An 18348-nucleotide genomic window follows, 5' to 3' on the forward strand; every position below is an offset into this window, starting at 1 on the left:
CAATCCACCATTAATAATTAATCTGCAGGTCATTTAAGATGCACAGCACATGGCCGCATCAGCTATGGGAAGCTTTCCTTTATGTCTTTCTTTTTCAAATTTCCCACATCCCTTTGTATTATAATAAATTTCCAAATTCCTGCGAAATCTTTAGTGCATTGGAGTGCCAAGTTATAACCTGCCCTTGTACTTTATTTTCAATCAGATGACAGCAATTCAATAACTCGCCTTAATATATTTCCTCCTTTAATTTTATTGATTTATTTTTAATACTTATTATGACTGAACCAATTATTTTTTCCCCCACTGTGACTTTATTTCCCTCGTCTGGGATGCGCACAAGCATGATGCTCGCATCCCTCCCATCCTCATCCTCCCTCTCTCGAAAGCCAATCGCAGCCGCCTCCTCCCCGCTAACCATGACCTGCCACTCAGCCTCTCTCATCCAATAGAAAAGTTCATCTGAACGGGACGCTCCGGCGGGGTGGGCTCTGTGGCACGTTGCGGTTCGGGTCCAGGTGTGCCATGAAGACAGTGCGCTGAAATTTCTCATTCCGCCTCAAAAGGTAAGAACGACACCGCAGCGCGTGCATGACACAATTGTCTCTTCGTGTCCGGAGATGTGAGAATAAACCGGGGGTGCTTTGAGAGCTGGAGTGTGGAAATGGACCGGCTCTGGAGTACCGCAATGCAGAGCAGTGAATTACCGGTGCCGCTCAGTCGTCATAGGGGTGAAGCGATGTAAGGAACTGCGCAGTTACTTTAAAAGACTGAAGACTGCGACAAAGTCAGCGCTGTCTGGCTTTGCATTTCACTCTGCAGGTTTAGTTCAGAGTGAATCGACTGCAGCACATGCTTTTTTAAAAAAGTGCATCAGTGGATGCAGGGAGGAGACTCAAGGTGAAAGTGTCTCATACTGGATGCGTCAAGGGCGCAGAGTGCAGTTGATCCATTATGGCATCTGCTTGGGAAAGTATTAGACAGGGCTACTCCCTTATTGGCCCAAACTGCTGTATAAATGCGGTGGAACATCTATCCTCTTAAAACATTAATTCTGAATTATTGTTAAATTAAATGTGTATTGCTATAGAGCCACATCCTGCATACCCTTTGAATATGAACTTAACAGTCAGCCAGATTAGTGCTGCAAACGGCCTGCACTGTGTTCAGTGTATTTGTTGCATAGTGTGAAAGAAATGGAAGTAGCTGTAAGAGTCATATTATATACGTATAACCAAGGCAACTTCAAATGGGTTTGCTCACATCGCAGGATTGTGTCCCTCCCCTACACCTTCTCTCTTTTCCCCTTGTCTGCTGGGATTTAACAGATTGTAAAAGATGTGACGAGTGTAACGCCTCCTTTCAGATGCTGAAAAGTCCTTCACCAAATGGATTTGGCTGCAAGATTCTGATTATTCCTTATTCAGCCTCATGTGTCTTTATTCTGTCATTTACATCACTTGTGATCCAAATGCCCGTGCATAAGTAACCCAGCAAACTCAAGATTAAAGCAGCATTACTCGAGTGCCCTGTTGCTGAATTCTAACATTACTATGAATGTGATTTCTGGCAGCCACAAAAGCCGCATGCAAACATGGTTATCCAGTCAGCCCCCGAGAGAGACTTGAGGCTTAATACGTGTGCTGACCTAAATTTTTTTCTGGCCTGTCCAAAGAGGATGGTGATGGGATTATTGCCAGCTGGGAATCGCATGAAAACAAACTCAGATGAATTGATCAGAATTTCCATTATGACAGATTGCAACTTTAATCTGCAAAGCCAAAGCTGTATGAAAGTACTATATATAAAAGTGATTTCTGTATGTGTTTGCACACTTTCAATGTAGCCTGTGTACAGATCTGTGTACCCATATCGTAGATGCAAAAGAGATGTACTTTCATCTTAGGACAAGGTGCACAGACGCATAGCTGTGCAGCTATGGTGACATTAGTGCTGAGTCATCATGAGGGCCTTTGAGAAGTCACTGCTGCAGTCTCTGCATGTGGATAAGCTACTGGGTGTATGCCTTTGCTCTCTCACTCCCTCTTTCTGCTTGTTTGAGACAGACGCTGCTAACTGAGAATGATGGCTGTTTGGCCCTTTCTAGGTCTATTTTTTTGCCACATTTTTTTTTACCATATCTGTTCAGCTTCAATTTGCCTTTTAAAGTTTGCATTACTAAAGTGAAGTGCATGTTAATTGTAGTTTTCATGCATACAGTATATGCCTTTAACTATATAAATGTAATGTTTAATATGTTCAGTTTAATACGGCCTCATTCCATGTGACAGTGTATGAAGATTATCCATTGTAAGCCTGAGTTGATGATGGTTTAGAGCAAATTGAAAGATTTCCGATGCATTTTGAACCAGCGGCAGACACAAAAGAGAAATCTGCAGCTCTTGTATCCTCAACAAGTCAGCAGAGACTTCAAGGAAATGTATAAATAGTATTTGGCTATGTAAAGTGAAGTAACTTGCATACATAGCTGTAGTAGTTGTCTATTCTGTGCCGAACCAGTGCACTTTGCAACACTAATACAAAAATGAGAAGCTGCCAAGTAGCATTTACCCCCACTAATCCCACAACAAGATTCGTCACAATTACAGAGTCAGGCTTTTCCTTCATTCCTTTTTTAACCTCCTGAGACCCGAACTCTTCCACAGCATGCATTTTCAATTTCTCTTTCATATTTGGGCATATTGGGACCTGATGAATGTAAAAACAAAGAATTACCAGATTTTTTTTTTTACCTGATTTTTGTTTCTAAGAAAAATGAGAGCCACATATGAGGATATTCATTTAAAATTTCGATAGAACAGTAGCAGTATAATGTCCTCGTAAGTGGATATCAGGCCCTTGTAGAGAAAAATTTAGTATTTTGGTCTAAATAACCCAAAATGTGATGTCCACATATGTGGACGCCAGGTCCTAGGAGGTTAAATATTGAAACCTGAAATGTAAATGTCATATAAGCAACAACAAGGTCATCTTACAGTTTATAACAGAGTTGCTTAAAATACGACTAAAGATTTTAGTTGTCATTCTTATGCAAAAAAATTTCCATATTTCCATCTATATTTACAGTAAACTGAAATCACAAAGGGGAAGAAGCCTTTAGTTAGCTATCAGTGGGCTTACACAAAGGGTGCTAACTAAAGCAGCCTTGCATAAAACAGTATAACTAAAACAACCTTTGAGATGGCTTGTTTGCTTATTAAAACCAAATGCTATCTACATACTAGGTTGTAGATGTGGCTTTGCTGATTTAAAACCTTAACTTTAACTTACTGTTGTTGCCATCTTGCTTTTTTGGAGCATGAATTGATCGTAGTTAAAGGTAAGAATTGAGGGCTAGTAAGCTTATTTAACTAGGAGCATCCATAGACTGAATGGGTGCTACAATAATGCTAAATAACACACAAATAAAATGGTAAAGTTGATGACAAAAATAGACTTATTGGAAGAACAAAACAGAATATATTATCTTTTAGCTAACTGATAGAAATTCAGTGACCCTAATTAGCGATGGTGAGATCAAATAGATAGCTAGCATGTGCAAAGCTGTAAACCTTAAATGGGTTACATTAATCTCTACCCCCACAGTTGTTATGAAGAGATAAATTACCCATTAATACTAAAAAATAACCTATCTGCACAGGGCTGTAAACCTGTATATTTCTGTTGTAAATAACAGTATTTTAAAATGGGAGTTATGGTCAGGAGTGCACATAAGTGGTCCGCAGGTGCACATTCGCTGTCAAAATAAAAGACGCACACCAGATAAGAAGCTGCAACGCACGTTTGCGTACATAAGATTTTCTGGAAGAGGACAGACATTTGTTTAGAACTCTTAAAGATGTCGAAGAAGCAAGCTCCTTTAAGCAATTACTTTGGTGTTCCTCCACCTCCAAAGAAATGTCAGAAGGAGTCCAAACCGCAAAAGAAACGCGTATTCTCGGAAAAGTGGTTGCAGGAGGTGAGTTGGCTTCAAACAAATGATGAACGCACAGAGATGTGGTGCAGAATATGCCGTGAAAATCCCACTTTAGCAGACAAAAACAATGCCTTTTATATGTACGCAAACGTGTGTTGCAACCTCTTATCTGGTGCGAATGTGCACCTGCGGACCACTTATGTGCACCCCTGGTTATGGTAACTGATTGGCTCTTGGAGTCAGCCTCAAGTGGCCAGTCCTGGAACTGCATTTACTGGTTGCCACTTGGTCCCCAGCACAGCTGCAAAGTAGCAAACACTGCCAAGACAGGGGAAAAACAGATAATCATACAGGGATTCTCCACAAGAGATTTTAAAACTTTACACAGAGATATCCAATTTCCAGCTTAACCCATCCTGTTAACCAATCCAAGGTCATACTTTACATATCCATGCCTCTGTGAGTCATTCCTTCAGTTTTTCACACTGTGTCATGTTTGACAACTGCTGTTGCAAACACACACACCAACACATAGCAGCAGTCCTGTCATTTAATCCTGTAGGAGTGATGTGTAAACATGTTTCATGGCACTGCGGGAGCTTTTAAGTAATGCTGAGCTACAATGTGTTTTGTTCATATGCAGGCAGTTGTGGAGTTTCAGTGTTTGAGCGTGCACTCAGACAGTGCAGGTATGTGTGTTTGTGCAGGTGCACGTTCTCGTGGTTGTGCACCCACCCAGCTCACACTGCATTGTACTGCTGAGTCACTGACATCCTGAATCATTTATATTCACAGGGAGGATTCCAGCTTGCTCTGCACTGACTGCTTCTGGTCTGCAGTCCTGTAAATAGCATGTAGTGTCATTAGCCTGTTTTGAGTGACATAAGTGTTTTGAAGAAATAAAATAAGTTGAACTGAATAATGAAACAAATGATGACGTATAGATCCTGAAGGAAAAGCTCTCCTTCCTCTCTGTCTCTTTCAGCCCTTCCCGGTTCATGTCCTGTCCATCGACTTTTCTCTCCATCCACCTCCATCCATCTGAGTCAGTCTGCTGACTGCCATGGCTTCCACTGCTTTATTGCTGCTGGCTCTCTCCTCCTTCCCCTCCCTCACAGGTAAAAAAACTAATGATGCCTAAAAATAACACATGCTCTCTCAAAATGATGTTGAGGAAAAAAAAAGATATTACTGTGCAGCCTTTAATGTTTAATGTTTCTACTCTTCTAGTGGCAGTTTTGTTTGGTGAGCCCAGAATATACGGTGGTGAGTTGGTTTTGTCATAATATAAGGATTCTAAAAGAGCTAATTCAGGATTATTTATGATCTAATATGTATGAACTAACTAATTTGTTCTGTATCAGAGGATGCTACTGGTTACGGCCCCATATTTGAAGAGGAGCCTGTGGATGTGGTTTACATCGAAGACTCACCCGATGGGAGAATCTCCATGAACTGCAGAGCACGTGCTAACCCCCCAGCTACATACAGGTTACAAGCCGGCGCAAGATAGTTTTCCTAAATAAGAAATACATTAAATTACATTACAGGATGTCACATTTGAATTGCTGCTAGGTGGCGTCGGGATAACTGGGAAATCAAGCTCAAGGAGCAGCCGGATGAGCACTACAGCTTGGTGGGGGGGAATTTGGTAATCACCAATCCAATCCAGAAGAAACATGCTGGGACGTACGTCTGTGTGGCCAGGAATATTTACGGCACCGTTATCAGCAAAGAGGCCAGGGTCAAGTTTGGATGTGAGTATAACGTTAATATAGTTAAAACTGAACTAAAAACTAAAACTATATAAAAAAAAAACCCAAAACATTTTAGGTCACTCAAATAAAACTTTAAACTAGACATTTGAAAAAACGAAATAAAACTAACTTAAAAAATATACAGGAAACATTCTTAGTTTTTGTGTTTGTTAATTTAGTAAAGAGTTGTTATTAAAACTTGTCTTTTAAGGCTTTGATGGTCATATTTATTGACATTTTGGATGCCTACAAGAATGTGAGTCAAGTTGTGTGTTTTTATTCTATTAACTGTATTGACTTTCCTAAGTCTTGCCTCTGACGTATGCCTTCCATACAATAAAAAATAATAAAGACCAAAACTGCTTTTTAAACTAAACTGAACTAAATTAAAAGCAAAAAGTCAAAGAAATAAAATTAAAAATGTATTTGAAAGTGAATACCACCAAACACGGCATTCCTGCTTAAGTTCAGTGTTGACATCTTGAGCTGAATATGTGCTTTAGCTTTAGGTTCGACAGCGTGTCTGCTCACATTATCTCCAACTCATTAAGGTTGTGACGATTGAGTTCCTTGACTGGTCCAGATTGTTTTAGTGTTGATATTTATGTATTAATTTCAACTGTAACGTCCTCAGGCTTGCATACAGATAAAGACTAAGTGGAGATCAAATGGAAAAAACCTAAGCCAGGTATGGCAGTTCCAAATCACTAAGGCCGAGGCTCAGGTGGTAGAACGGGTCTTCTACCAATCGAACAAATAAAAGCTACCAGTAAATCTACCAGTACAAGAGCGGTACAAATGTGTGTGTGATTGCGTGATAGAGACTTGTAGGAAAAGCAAATTGAACGTTTAACTACGTAGAAAGGCACTATGTAAGTACCATTTACAGAAGAGAGGACAACAGAGACTAAAATCTAGAAAGCAACACAGCAAGTTTTCATCTTTGAGGGAATGCTCTTTGAATCATAATACTTATTAAACACTGTGTTGACTCATTGAGCTCCTTAATGACTAAAGCTTATTCACACCTTTGAGCAGTTTTGCAGTGGCTGAACTTTGACCCCTGTGTACTTTCTGCGTAGTTCTGGGTGAGTTTCCTGATGAAGAGAGAGAGCCAGTTTATGTCAAAGAAGGACAGGGAGCAGTTCTGTTGTGTGTACCTCCAAAAGCCTGGCCACGTATGTACATGTCTTCAAGAATTACAGCTAAAATTCATCATTCAAACAGTGTGTAGATTTCAGAGGTGTAAACAAGAAAAAGTGGCCCATGCATCTCTCCCTCTTTCTGTTCCCTTTCAGAGGAGGTTACCTACCGCTGGATCTTCAATGAGTTCCCAGTGTTCCTGAACACAGACCGTCGTAGGTTTGTCTCCCAGAAGACTGGGAACCTCTACATTGCCAAGGTGGAAGCTCAGGATGCAGGAAACTACTCTTGCTTTGTTTCTAGTCCCGTCTTAGGAAAGAGTGTTTTCTCCAAATTCATCCCTCTCATCCCCTTACCCCCTGAAGATGGTTAGTCACCGTGCTGCAACGATACCAGAAAAGGATTTTTGCATGCTTTATTAGTGTATATATAATGAAGCCTTTTCTTCCAGGTGAGGAGAGAAAATACCCAGCAGACATCAGGGTGAAGTTCCCAGATACCACTGCCATGCTGGCCTCTAATATTACATTAGAATGCTTTGCTCTTGGAAAGTAAGTTTTTCTTAGTATAATTCATGTACACATGCAAGCATTGGATAACACTGATGCATTCAAATACCATAGGAAAGAGTTTATGTGGAAACAATAATGGAAATAGTTGACTTTTTTTTTTAAACTAGGCAAGGTAACAAGAGCACACATTTGATTCCCTTTTACTGATAATTAATTGGTATAAATGCGAGCAGATGCCACGTAAAAACAACTTTTTGCAGTCATTTGTAAGTCATTTACAGAAACTGGACTTTCAATAGAAATACAATCACATGCAGAGAAATGCAAAGAAGAATGGCTCAAAAAGAAAAAATGTTTGGATTGTTAAATGACTGAGTCAAAATCCATATTTAAAAAAACCACTGAAATATTATAGTCCTGTTTCAAACTCAAGAAAAACTGGAAACAGTCTGCAACTAAAGGGGTTGTATACTTACGTGTTCCAAATAGGAACGTTATATCTTTTGAATATCTTAAATTATTCTTAAGTTTGCATTCATGTACAGTGCCTAACCAATTTATTTGACTAACTGTCATAAAAACAAGAAAATAAAACTATTCGAGTGATCTGTCAAAAACCTGTGTAAAACTAAAAACTTTATTGGCAAATTACAAACTCAATTCACATTCAAATTCAGCCTGTTCTCACTCCCGAGGTGTAATACAGTGATGAGGTGTTCCTTCTGCGTTCTTATGCTATGCCTGGGTTATGGATAAAATCCAGTAGAATGACTCTCCCAGGGTAATACACGTCCCAGCCATGTATTCCAGCCCTAACCTTATTCCTAAACTAGTGCTGTCAGCACGGCGTCAACGCATCAGCACGGTTAGCTCATTAATGCGTTAGCGCAGTCCAGCCCCACACGCGGGGAGATCCGCGTTAACTCACTAACGTAGATTTGTCGCGTTAATGCGGTTATGGTGTTAACGTCATTTTAACAAGATTAATGCTGACAGCACTACCTTATCCCTAACCATACCCTTATCCCTAACCTTAACCAGGACTTTAGACATTAGATAGTGTTTTCCAAAGCAACTTAAGTAAAACGAATGCAGATTAATTCCAAACGTTTACTCATTTTCCCTATCTCGTAAAATAGGGAGATCTCATTAAAACAAATTTTTCTGTTCAAGTATGCAAGTAAAAAACTGTAATTTTGCTTCTTAATCCAAAAATAGTAATGAGTCTTACTTTTTTCTGCTTTTTTACAACAGTAAAATTGAAAATTTATGGAGAAGAATTATATTTTACATTAAGATTATTTTGTACAAAGAGTTTGTGAATATTCTTGGATTGCCTATTACAGAAATAGAAAAATGACTTGGGTAATGAACAGTTCTGTTAATTTAAACTGGCTGGTGGTCTAAGACATTTTTTTTATACTTTTTAAAATACTTTTATTTTTTTTATACCTTTATCTGTAGGGACTGCATCAAAGAAGAGCCTCTGGTTAGTTTGCTTTACTATCACATCAACTAACTAACTGTATTTTCTGCACAGTCCCATCCCACATATTGTATGGAGGAAGGTTGATGCCACAGACCTCCCAGCTAATCATGAAATCAGTGAATCGGGGGCCGTGCTTCATCTGTTTAATGTACAGTACGAAGATGTGGGATTTTATGAGTGTGAAGCCATCAACACTAAAGGAAAGGACTGGCACAAGGCCTGGCTCTACGTGGAGTGTAAGTCATTTGTCAGAGCTCAGTGACTTGCCTGTCTGTGTTATCCAGTAATGTATAGTGATTCCCATTGTGTTTTTCCAGCTGCTCCGGAGTGGGCAGAGACCATCAATAACACGATGAAAGACATTGGCTCAGAGCACAGCATGCGCTGTGTGGCATCAGGGAAACCCTTCCCTTTCATCCGCTGGTATAAAGATGGATATATGGTAAAAACTCTTTGACATGTTGTGAGAACCTGGGCATTATGATATCTCAGCTTGGCTTTACAGTTGCTGTGTGTAAGTCTTCTTTGGCTCAAGTACACATTTGGGTTGTGTGTTTTCTAGTATGGTAAAGGTGAGCTGAAGTTTTCCAGCCTGACTTTTGCTGACTCCGGGATGTATCAGTGCATCGCTGAGAACTACTGGGGCATCAAATACGCCAACGCTGAGCTGCGAGTCATCGGTACTCTGATTTAGTGAACTTTGACATTTAAAAGCACAACTGAACTGCTACATTATGGTTTAAGACAGGTATTAAACACAAAATGACACTTCTAACCTCCCTCCAGCCTGTGCGCCAACATTCGAGTTCAACCCTGTGAAGAAGCAGCTTCTCGGAGCTAAAGACGGACGTGTGGTGATTGAGTGTAAACCCAGAGCGGCTCCTAGACCTCGATTCACCTGGACAAAGGGCAAAGAGCTCCTCTACAACAGCTCACGGTCAGCCTAATACCTCAGCTTTACTCCTTTGCTTGTTGAAAAAAGGCACATCAGGAAGCTTAACTGCTTATGTCCATATTCACAGCATTTCAATCCTGTTTGATGGGAGTCTGGAGATCTTGAATGCCACCAAAAACGATGAAGGCGTTTACACCTGCTTTGCGGAGAATGACAGAGGAAAGGCCAACAGCTCTGGCTATCTCACCATCACAGGTCAGCACATGTATATGTGTGCATCTAAACAGAGTAAAGATCCCACAATCTAGAATGATTTTTAAGTGTATTTATAATATTCTTTTACTTAGAGGCTACCAGCATCACAGTAGCACCTGAGGACACTGAGGCTAAAGTTGGTGACGAGGTGATTCTGAAGTGTGAAGCTTCATACGACCCCATGCTGGACATCACGTTTATCTGGGCTATAGACTTCAGAGTCATCGACTTTAATGCAGAGTGGCAACAATATGAACGTGTCATGGTAGGGTTGGTGATTTATTACAGCCATATTTATGTTAAACCTTCTTCGAAGATGCAGACTAAAGATCCTCTGTCTTCTTCACCCACTTTTCTCATTATCCTTCTCTCCTTTGGGTTTCCTTCCTTCTATTATGCTGTTGTTTCCTGTCATTTAGAACGAAGATGGTGTTGGCGACCTGAAAATATTGAACGCTCAAATTTGGCACGAAGGTCGCTACACCTGCACGGCTCAGACTGTTGTGGACAGTGACACTGCCTACTGTGATCTCAAGATTGTAGGTCAGTCTCAGCATGAGGTGAACACAGATGTAAAGAGTCAAGTATAGTCTTAGAAAGCTGTAAAGGAAAGTTCTCAGTGCCAGCCCACATCAGCAAGTGATGGCAAAGCTGTTACATTTTCATGGATCCAATGAGGAAATCTCATATAAAAGTATGCTATGTAAGCTGCTGTAGCCTGCCTAGTGTTGCTGCAGATCTGCAAGCTACTTGGGAACCCACCCCCAGCTCAATATTTTTCCATGCTAGCAAATAGGCATGACATCTTTTGCCATTCAAGTCTGTTCTGATATCCTAGAACAAAGCAACACTACTGAATATAAGTGACTACAGAAAAACTGGAATTATTTTTATCATATTATGATTATACCCCTTATGCTAATTTTTCCATGTTTTTTCATTCTCCTCCCTCATCTGATCCCCAAAACCCAGGTGTTCCTGGTCCTCCTGGTGTGATTCGGGTGGAAGAGATTGGGGACACGTGGGTGAAGCTGTGGTGGACTAAAGGAGCTGAGCATAATAGCCCTATTCTCTACTATACCATTCAGACCAGACACTACTGGGCTCTATATGAAGATGACTGGAGGAATGCCAGCACTTGTGAGTACTGCTCGCTGCCAGCAGGGGGCCAACTCATGCCACAGATATGATAAACTAAAGCATCCTTTACTATTTTTAGGCTCTGAAACTAATTAGTATGATCTGTGATTCTTTTGGATATAAATTACTTAAAAAAGAATAGATATATTTATTATTATTGCATCATTTGATTTAAATGTTCCTTGTGTCCTTCAGCTCCAACTGTTCTTGATGGCAGTATGGAGAAAGCAGAGGTGACAGACTTGTATCCTTGGATGGAATATCAGTTTAGGATCATTGCTACTAATGAGCATGGCTCTGGAGAGGCCAGTATCCCCTCCCTCAAGATCAAAACCTGGGACGCTCGTAAGGATAAAAAAAAAAAAATTGAAGTTGTGATTATGTTAGATATGCTATTTTAAAAATACTAATGATAAACTATTTTCTTGCCCTCAGCACCAGTTGTGTCTCCCACCAATCTGGCCGGTTATGGAGGTCGAAATGGTGAGATAATCATCACGTGGACAGTAGGTGTCTCTGCTTGACTTCCTCATTCGCAAGTTCCATTTTAACAGTTGAATTTTATTGGAAACCGTTTCAACTTGTGACCTTTAGCCCGTGGAGCCTTGGTACTTCTATGGTAAGAAGTTTGGCTACATCGTCGCGTTTAAGCCTCACGATGCTTACGACTGGTGGTACGAGACCATCTCGGACCCTGAGACGAGACGACACGTTCACAGAGACACCTATTTCATCCCCACTGAGGAAGACTTCCAGGTGCGAGAGTTTCAGGTGAAGATCAAGTCATTTAATGTGAAAGGAGACGGACCCTACACCCTCACAAAGGTCATCTACTATCCACGAGATGGTAAGAACTTTGCTTTGGGCTTGATCACATTCCTGTTTTTATTACCGTGGAAACTATGAGCACCTTTTTTCAATTTCATTTTTCTCCATCTTCTCCAGTACCTACAGAATCTCCAACAGATATCTACGCTAGGCCTGTGTCCTCCACTGAAGCTCTGGTTTGGTGGCTGCCAGTGGTTGACACTGGAACAGGCCTACAACAGTATATTGAGGGATACCAGGTACAGAACCGCAGAGACATTAGATAGTTGCATTAACAATCAGTTGAACAGGGGTCTATTCCATAACAATCCCATATCCTGTCATCTAGGTCAGATACTGGAGAAAATATGATGATCCGGAGCCAGGTGCCAATCGTATTTTTGTCTCAGCCTCAGTCAATCAGACAAGGCTGGAAAATATGCTGCCAGATTCACACTACCTCATCGAGGTCCGTGCCTACAATGGAGCAGGCCTCGGACCCCCTGGAGAAATGTGTGAGATGTTCACCAAGAGGCCACGTAAGACAGACGACTCACAGCATAACTATAATAAGATTTATAATAAGGAGCAAATCTGCATTTGGAGACTCAATAAATGATCTCTTTACAGCACCACCAGATCCTCCCAGGATGTGGCGATACATCAGTTGGACAGGGAAATGGCTGTATGTGTGGTGGGATCATATCCAGTACGACTGGTTCGGTAATATTTCCTTCCCGCTGTACTACAAGGTTTGTAAAGTGTTTGTTTTAACTCTTTTAATTAGAGTTCAAACAAGTTTCTCACGTCTGTCGTATAGCGACAGCAGGATTGCTGAAGACCTTCCATGTTTCTCATCATCCGCCAGGTCATGTTCAGAAAGTCAGGCTACATCTATGGGAAGGTCTACATCACTGGCTGGCACTTCATGGACTTCCCCATGCCTCAGGTTGGAGATTATGAAATGATGGTGCGCGGCCGTTATGAAGGAGGAGATGGCCCAATCAGGAGGATTAAGATTCTGGGTAAAGCTCAGAAAAATCATTAAATAAAAATGAAAGTCTTCACCCATTTTACCTACTTTTCAATCACTTTTTTGTGTGTTTGATGTTGTTTCTTCTTCTTCCTCAGGTCATGCATCCACAATCACGCCCACCTTAAGCCTGGTGTCTTTGGTGCTGCTGGCACTGTGCGTTGTGGGACTGGAAATTTAAGCCTGCCTCAAGCAACATGTATATAACAGACTCTGGGAAGCAAATACACGGACCATATTGAGGATCTAGTCTTTATTATCAAACAGTCTTCACATTGATGCTCACTTGCATCCTTCTAGCTTTTGTTCAGGTGTAACACAATACTGGAAAAAGAAAATTGTTTCTCAGAAATAAGATTTGTTGTTAATCCAAATGCTTTTCTAGACCAATTACCAACCATATTTGTATACCATCATATGACCTAGATCTAAAATGTCTTGAATGGATTATATGACAAGGCACATGATTCTCCAAACACTGTGTAGATAGAAATAAATGCACAAGGAAAAGAAAGTTTAAGTTGTTCGTCAAGCGAAAAGTGTGATTTTCCAGTCTCTTAAGTTATTTTCTATTAATTTTTTTTTATGGAAAAATTATGATTATTTTTTTTTGCACAGACAGTCTCCATCTCTCTGTTAAATCAGTCATTAGTATGTACACAAAAATATAATAAGAAATGCTTTTGGTTATTTTTAAAAAGTGTTTATTAAAGGTATGTAAGTTATTTGTGAATAGCGTTTTTTCTTCTTCTTTTTTAAATTTATTTATTGAAACAGGAGTAATGCTACCAACGACGGGGACAGAATGTTGGTGGGGGGGCTGTGGGTTTCGCAATGACTCTAAATTGTTATTTGGATTTATTAACAATGAAAGGCATATCGCTTTGACATCTACTACTGTATATCACCTGGATCTGTACGCTAACTTCTTTTGTGTCAAGCTGCAAAACCATTAAACCGAATGCAACAAACAAATGACGACTGTGTTCTTGTGAAATTTTCTCAATGCGTCCCAACTGAGTCCCAACAAATGGCACAACTTGATTATTTTTGGAGGATTTGTGGAAATGTGATGTGTGTTTTCAGTCAACAGATGGCAGTACAGCCACATGTTAGCCACTGTTTTAGTTACCCATCACTGTACCTGCTAAGTGTTTTGTTCTTAACCTGAGTAAAACTCCATAACAGTCACTGCTTGTAGAGAAAACAGGGAGAGAACTTGGCGGGTATGTTAGCACACATACTGCTTATGCTGCTTTGCTTATACTGGGTTAAGACCTTTGTTGCTTTAATTCTTCATGCCATAGATTCTGGACACATTTCTCTGTGATTTAGCTCCATATTAACATGACAGCATTATACAGTCACTGCAGTTTGCCTAAAATCTCCTTTCCACCACATCCCAAAAGTGCTCTACTGAATGAAGATCTGGTGACTGTGGAAGCCAGTGAGCTCATTATTATATTCATAAAAACACAGTTTGAGATGACTTTAGCGTTGCTGCATGGCGCGTTATCCTGTGGTCATAAAGGGATGGGCATTGTTGATGTTTAAATGATGCTCATTTGGTATGCCATGCGATAATACAACCACTGTGGCCTAAACCACTGATAATGGGCACCAGAAGTAAACAGTTATCACACTAGGCAATGTTTTCGGGATCTGTGGTCTTCCACAATCTTCTACAATCTTCTAGTTTTGGTGAACCTCCTCTCTGGAGGGGAGAGGGAGGGGAAACAGGAGGACAAAGGAGGGGGGAACAACTAACAACTAAGCTGTAGTGCCTCTTCACTTCACTGTGCAAATACCTTTTGTGCAATACTTTTTGTTAATAGTCAACGGTGCAATAGACTTCTATACTTGAAATATGCAATTCACTTGTATTTTTATTTTTATTTTTATTCCTATTTATTCTATTTATCCCCTTTGTATATTTTACTTATATATGTCTCTGTATTTATATATATATATATATATATATATATATATATATATATATATATATATATATATACATATAATATTCTGTAACTCTGTAACTTCTGTCGGTGCTGTGCTTTTTTGGAAACCGAATTTCCCAGAGGAACCCACCCGAGGGATTAATAAAGTTTCATCTTATCTTATCTGAACCTTTGTGAGTTGTAGCTTCATTTTTCTATTCTCAGCTGATAGGAGCGGGACCCAGTGTGGTCGTGTGCTGCAGCAGAATCGCTGCCGGCTATGTTGTGCACTTAGAAATGCTCTTCTGCATATTTTATTTGAGCTATATGAGTTACTTTTGCCTTCCTATCCACTAAAAGGAGTCTGGGCATGCTGCTCTAAATTTTGTCACCAACAAGGCATTTCTCTCATCTTCAGACCATTCTCTCTAAAGCCTCTACGGATGGATGTGTAGAAAATCCCAGTGGGTCAGGATTTTCTGGAATAATGACACCACCCTGAGAACCATGCTAGATTCAGAGTCACTTTTCGTAAATTAACATTTTGATGCCCAGTTTGAACCACAGCAGATTGTCTTTCCATGTCTAAATCCCTAAATGCACTGAGTTGCTGCTATGTGATTGGCTCATGAGATATTTGTAGGTGAACTAGTGTACCTAACAACAACTGGCTAATGGCACTGGAAACATATAGGTCAACCAGGTGAGTAGAAATTGTTGTAAAATGTTGATTGTCTCTGTTCTAAGTACTATGGAGGGATTTTTTGCTGTTGTTGTTGTGACTGATATTGTGCAGTTTTGAGTTTTCCCCTCCCCAAAGCCTGTCAGCAGACAGCTGACCCACTGCATGACCCTTTCCAAAACAGCCCCCACACCTAAAGTAGAGAGTGTGTTTATTAGGGTGTTGGTCTAGTGATGTAGTGACTTTGATGTGTGTAGTCAAGAAAATGGAAACAGTGACCTGTTGACCCGTGCTGCCCACCCCTGTGCATCCACCAGAACATTCTGTGTCCGTAAATCCTAGACAGCGAGACGAGGGTGGAAATAAATACCTTAATAAATGAAGAACTTTTAAAAAAACATAGTTTTCTATATTTATGTTATTTATAGTAAAGATTTTATGGTATTTCCAAGCTAATAGAGAGATGAAGAAGGAGGGATTCACTGCATCCTAGAGGGAGTTTTGTCATACAGCGTATTACTGCAGTATTGCTTTGCTTACTCCAAAGCAGTGGCTACAGCATGACCATAATATCTGTGATGCTGTTGGAGAGCAAAAGGAGGCTTTTGTAAGTCCATGCTTTTTACTTGTGCTCTTGCTTGTATATAGTGCAGTAGTCTCTGTGGGTGGCTTTTATCTCTCCTGCAGCCACCTTCATTACCAGTTTTTCTCCCATTTTACCTCCTTCCATTCAAACAAATTACACAAACACTGAAAATCCCATGCGAGGCTGAAATCAGTGCTGCAGTCATTTACAAACAATCACAGCAGATGTGCAAAGGTGAGTCTTCCATGGCAGGGGAACGAGTCGTCCTCCAGAGAAGGATATTGAAAAGCCTGTTGTGATTCATGGTTCCTTCAGCTTTTATTAGTATTTTTGGTATAGATCTCCTCTGGACAATGAACACAAATATATTGTTTGTGGCTGGGACAGCAGTAGCTCTGCTAAATGGTATTTTTGTTGGAGTTTGTTGCAGTGAAATTGTGTTTGGTTTGTCAGCAGAACTTGAAGTTGTGTTGATAAATGAGACTGATTTCCAACATGTATATTCAGAAAATTACATATAGCAGCTGAACACTGTCACTTTGAGGATGTGTTATACTGAACATCGATATGTGCAGGAAGCACAAAAATCCTCTGGATCATTACTGTAAATGAGAAAGGCGATTGGGTTACATCACCTGATGAATAATACATATGCAGACTGAAGTCCAGCACTGATATCTGTGAATATGCTTTCAATGAATTCATTTGAGCAATTGATTCCATTTATTTTACTTGAACAATTATTTAAAGCAGTCTATGACAAACAACTTCAGAGTTTATTTTTTTATGATAGGAAACCTGCCACACACACACACACAACCCCGTTCAGCTATCTTAGTGAGGACATTCATTGACATAATGCTTTCCCTAGCAGTCAGCGACCTTTAACACCCAAAGAGCCGTTTGGACCCAGTTTCCACGCAAAAGAAAACACTGGGAGCTGCAAATACTTTTTGACATCTAGAATGAAGATAACACTGTATATATTGGTTTTTTACCTTCATGCTTTGTGTGAACAACTAAGATGTGTTGCTTATAAAATCCATGAAGTGCTACAGAGAAAATTACATTTTATTTATGTAATTAACACATTTTGAACTCTTAAAGAAATATAACAAAAGGAAAGACGCCCAGCTGAACTAAAATGATCCATGTAGCAAACAAAAACTGTTATATCGCCTTTGGGCTTTTGGAGCCTTGACCTGTCTTTTGTTAGGTTCATATTGAGGAGGGGTAGAGGAGGTAATCTACTTCCATAATAACAACACTGGTCCGGCCGGGTGGAGTCAAACGATGATTTTAATGCACACGCGTGGGAAGATCGCCCGCTGTACGCAGACAGCGCCGATCCCCAAATTACAGAGCATAAGCAGGTGTTTTATACCTTCTGGGGCTTAAATTTACTACACCCCTAAACGTCACTCAGATACAGTTCATACATAGGTTTCAAAACCACAATGACTTAATACAGTTTAAAATAACATTGTCTCCGTCTCCACAGCAGATGCTTCCTGTCATCTGACTTTCACTTCCCGTCTGGAAAACCAAACTGTTCCTCTGTTTGCAGAGACAGCTAGAAACTATTCCTCTTTTACAGAGACAATTTTAGAGTTACAAGCAAACATGATTAACCTCTCACCTATAAATGAGATAAGGTCTACTGTGTGTTTGTGTCATCATGAACTGCACTCAGTTTCACCTTGTAACCTTTTCCACCAGACAGAAGGCCAGCACATACACATTTCAGATTATAACAAGCATTCAAAAGCAGTTAGGATTATAGATTCAACTCAACAGTTTAGAGTGGTTATAACTGCACCTGTAATAAAGGCTAATCGGGTACCAATATGTTTAAACATCTAAATACAATATCAATATAATGCGTACAGCAGCCGTGTGTGAAAAGTGGTCAATAAAGAGATGCTGAAAAGCATGTTCATGGAAACATCGTCGGGTCTGCCGTGATATGTTTACAATGGGACTTATACACCGGCTTCCGCGAGTGTGACGCTTATTTTGAGCGATGAAAAATAATAAAATATAATTTTATTTTTATATGTCAATATCACAATAATCTTCCAATTTAGAACTACAAGTTAAAAAAGAACTAAACACAAATAAAATACACTTCAGCTAAATACTTCTAATTTATTTTCCCAAACCACCCAGAGC

At 40.0% G+C, this 18348-nt stretch overlaps 1 protein-coding gene across 1 annotated transcript; it reads left to right on the forward strand.

Moving 5' to 3' along the window:
• The first annotated feature begins 435 nt into the window (after positions 1-435).
• Positions 436-13943, forward strand: cntn1b (contactin 1b). Its single transcript, XM_006780632.3, has 24 exons — positions 436-566; positions 4923-5055; positions 5168-5203; positions 5302-5428; positions 5513-5694; positions 6777-6872; positions 6993-7205; positions 7289-7388; positions 8890-9074; positions 9156-9280; positions 9401-9518; positions 9625-9775; positions 9861-9988; positions 10081-10253; positions 10408-10531; positions 10961-11128; positions 11324-11473; positions 11564-11634; positions 11723-11975; positions 12074-12195; positions 12285-12474; positions 12566-12687; positions 12804-12960; positions 13067-13943. Exons 2-24 carry the CDS (start codon positions 5001-5003, stop codon positions 13147-13149), a joined length of 3129 nt encoding a protein of 1042 aa, XP_006780695.2. The 5' UTR covers positions 436-566; positions 4923-5000; the 3' UTR covers positions 13150-13943.
• The last annotated feature ends 4405 nt before the right edge of the window (positions 13944-18348 follow it).

This window comes from Neolamprologus brichardi, chromosome 17 (genome assembly GCF_056152115.1).
Source record: "Neolamprologus brichardi isolate AB-2024 chromosome 17, ASM5615211v1, whole genome shotgun sequence".
Lineage (NCBI taxonomy): Eukaryota > Metazoa > Chordata > Actinopteri > Cichliformes > Cichlidae > Neolamprologus > Neolamprologus brichardi.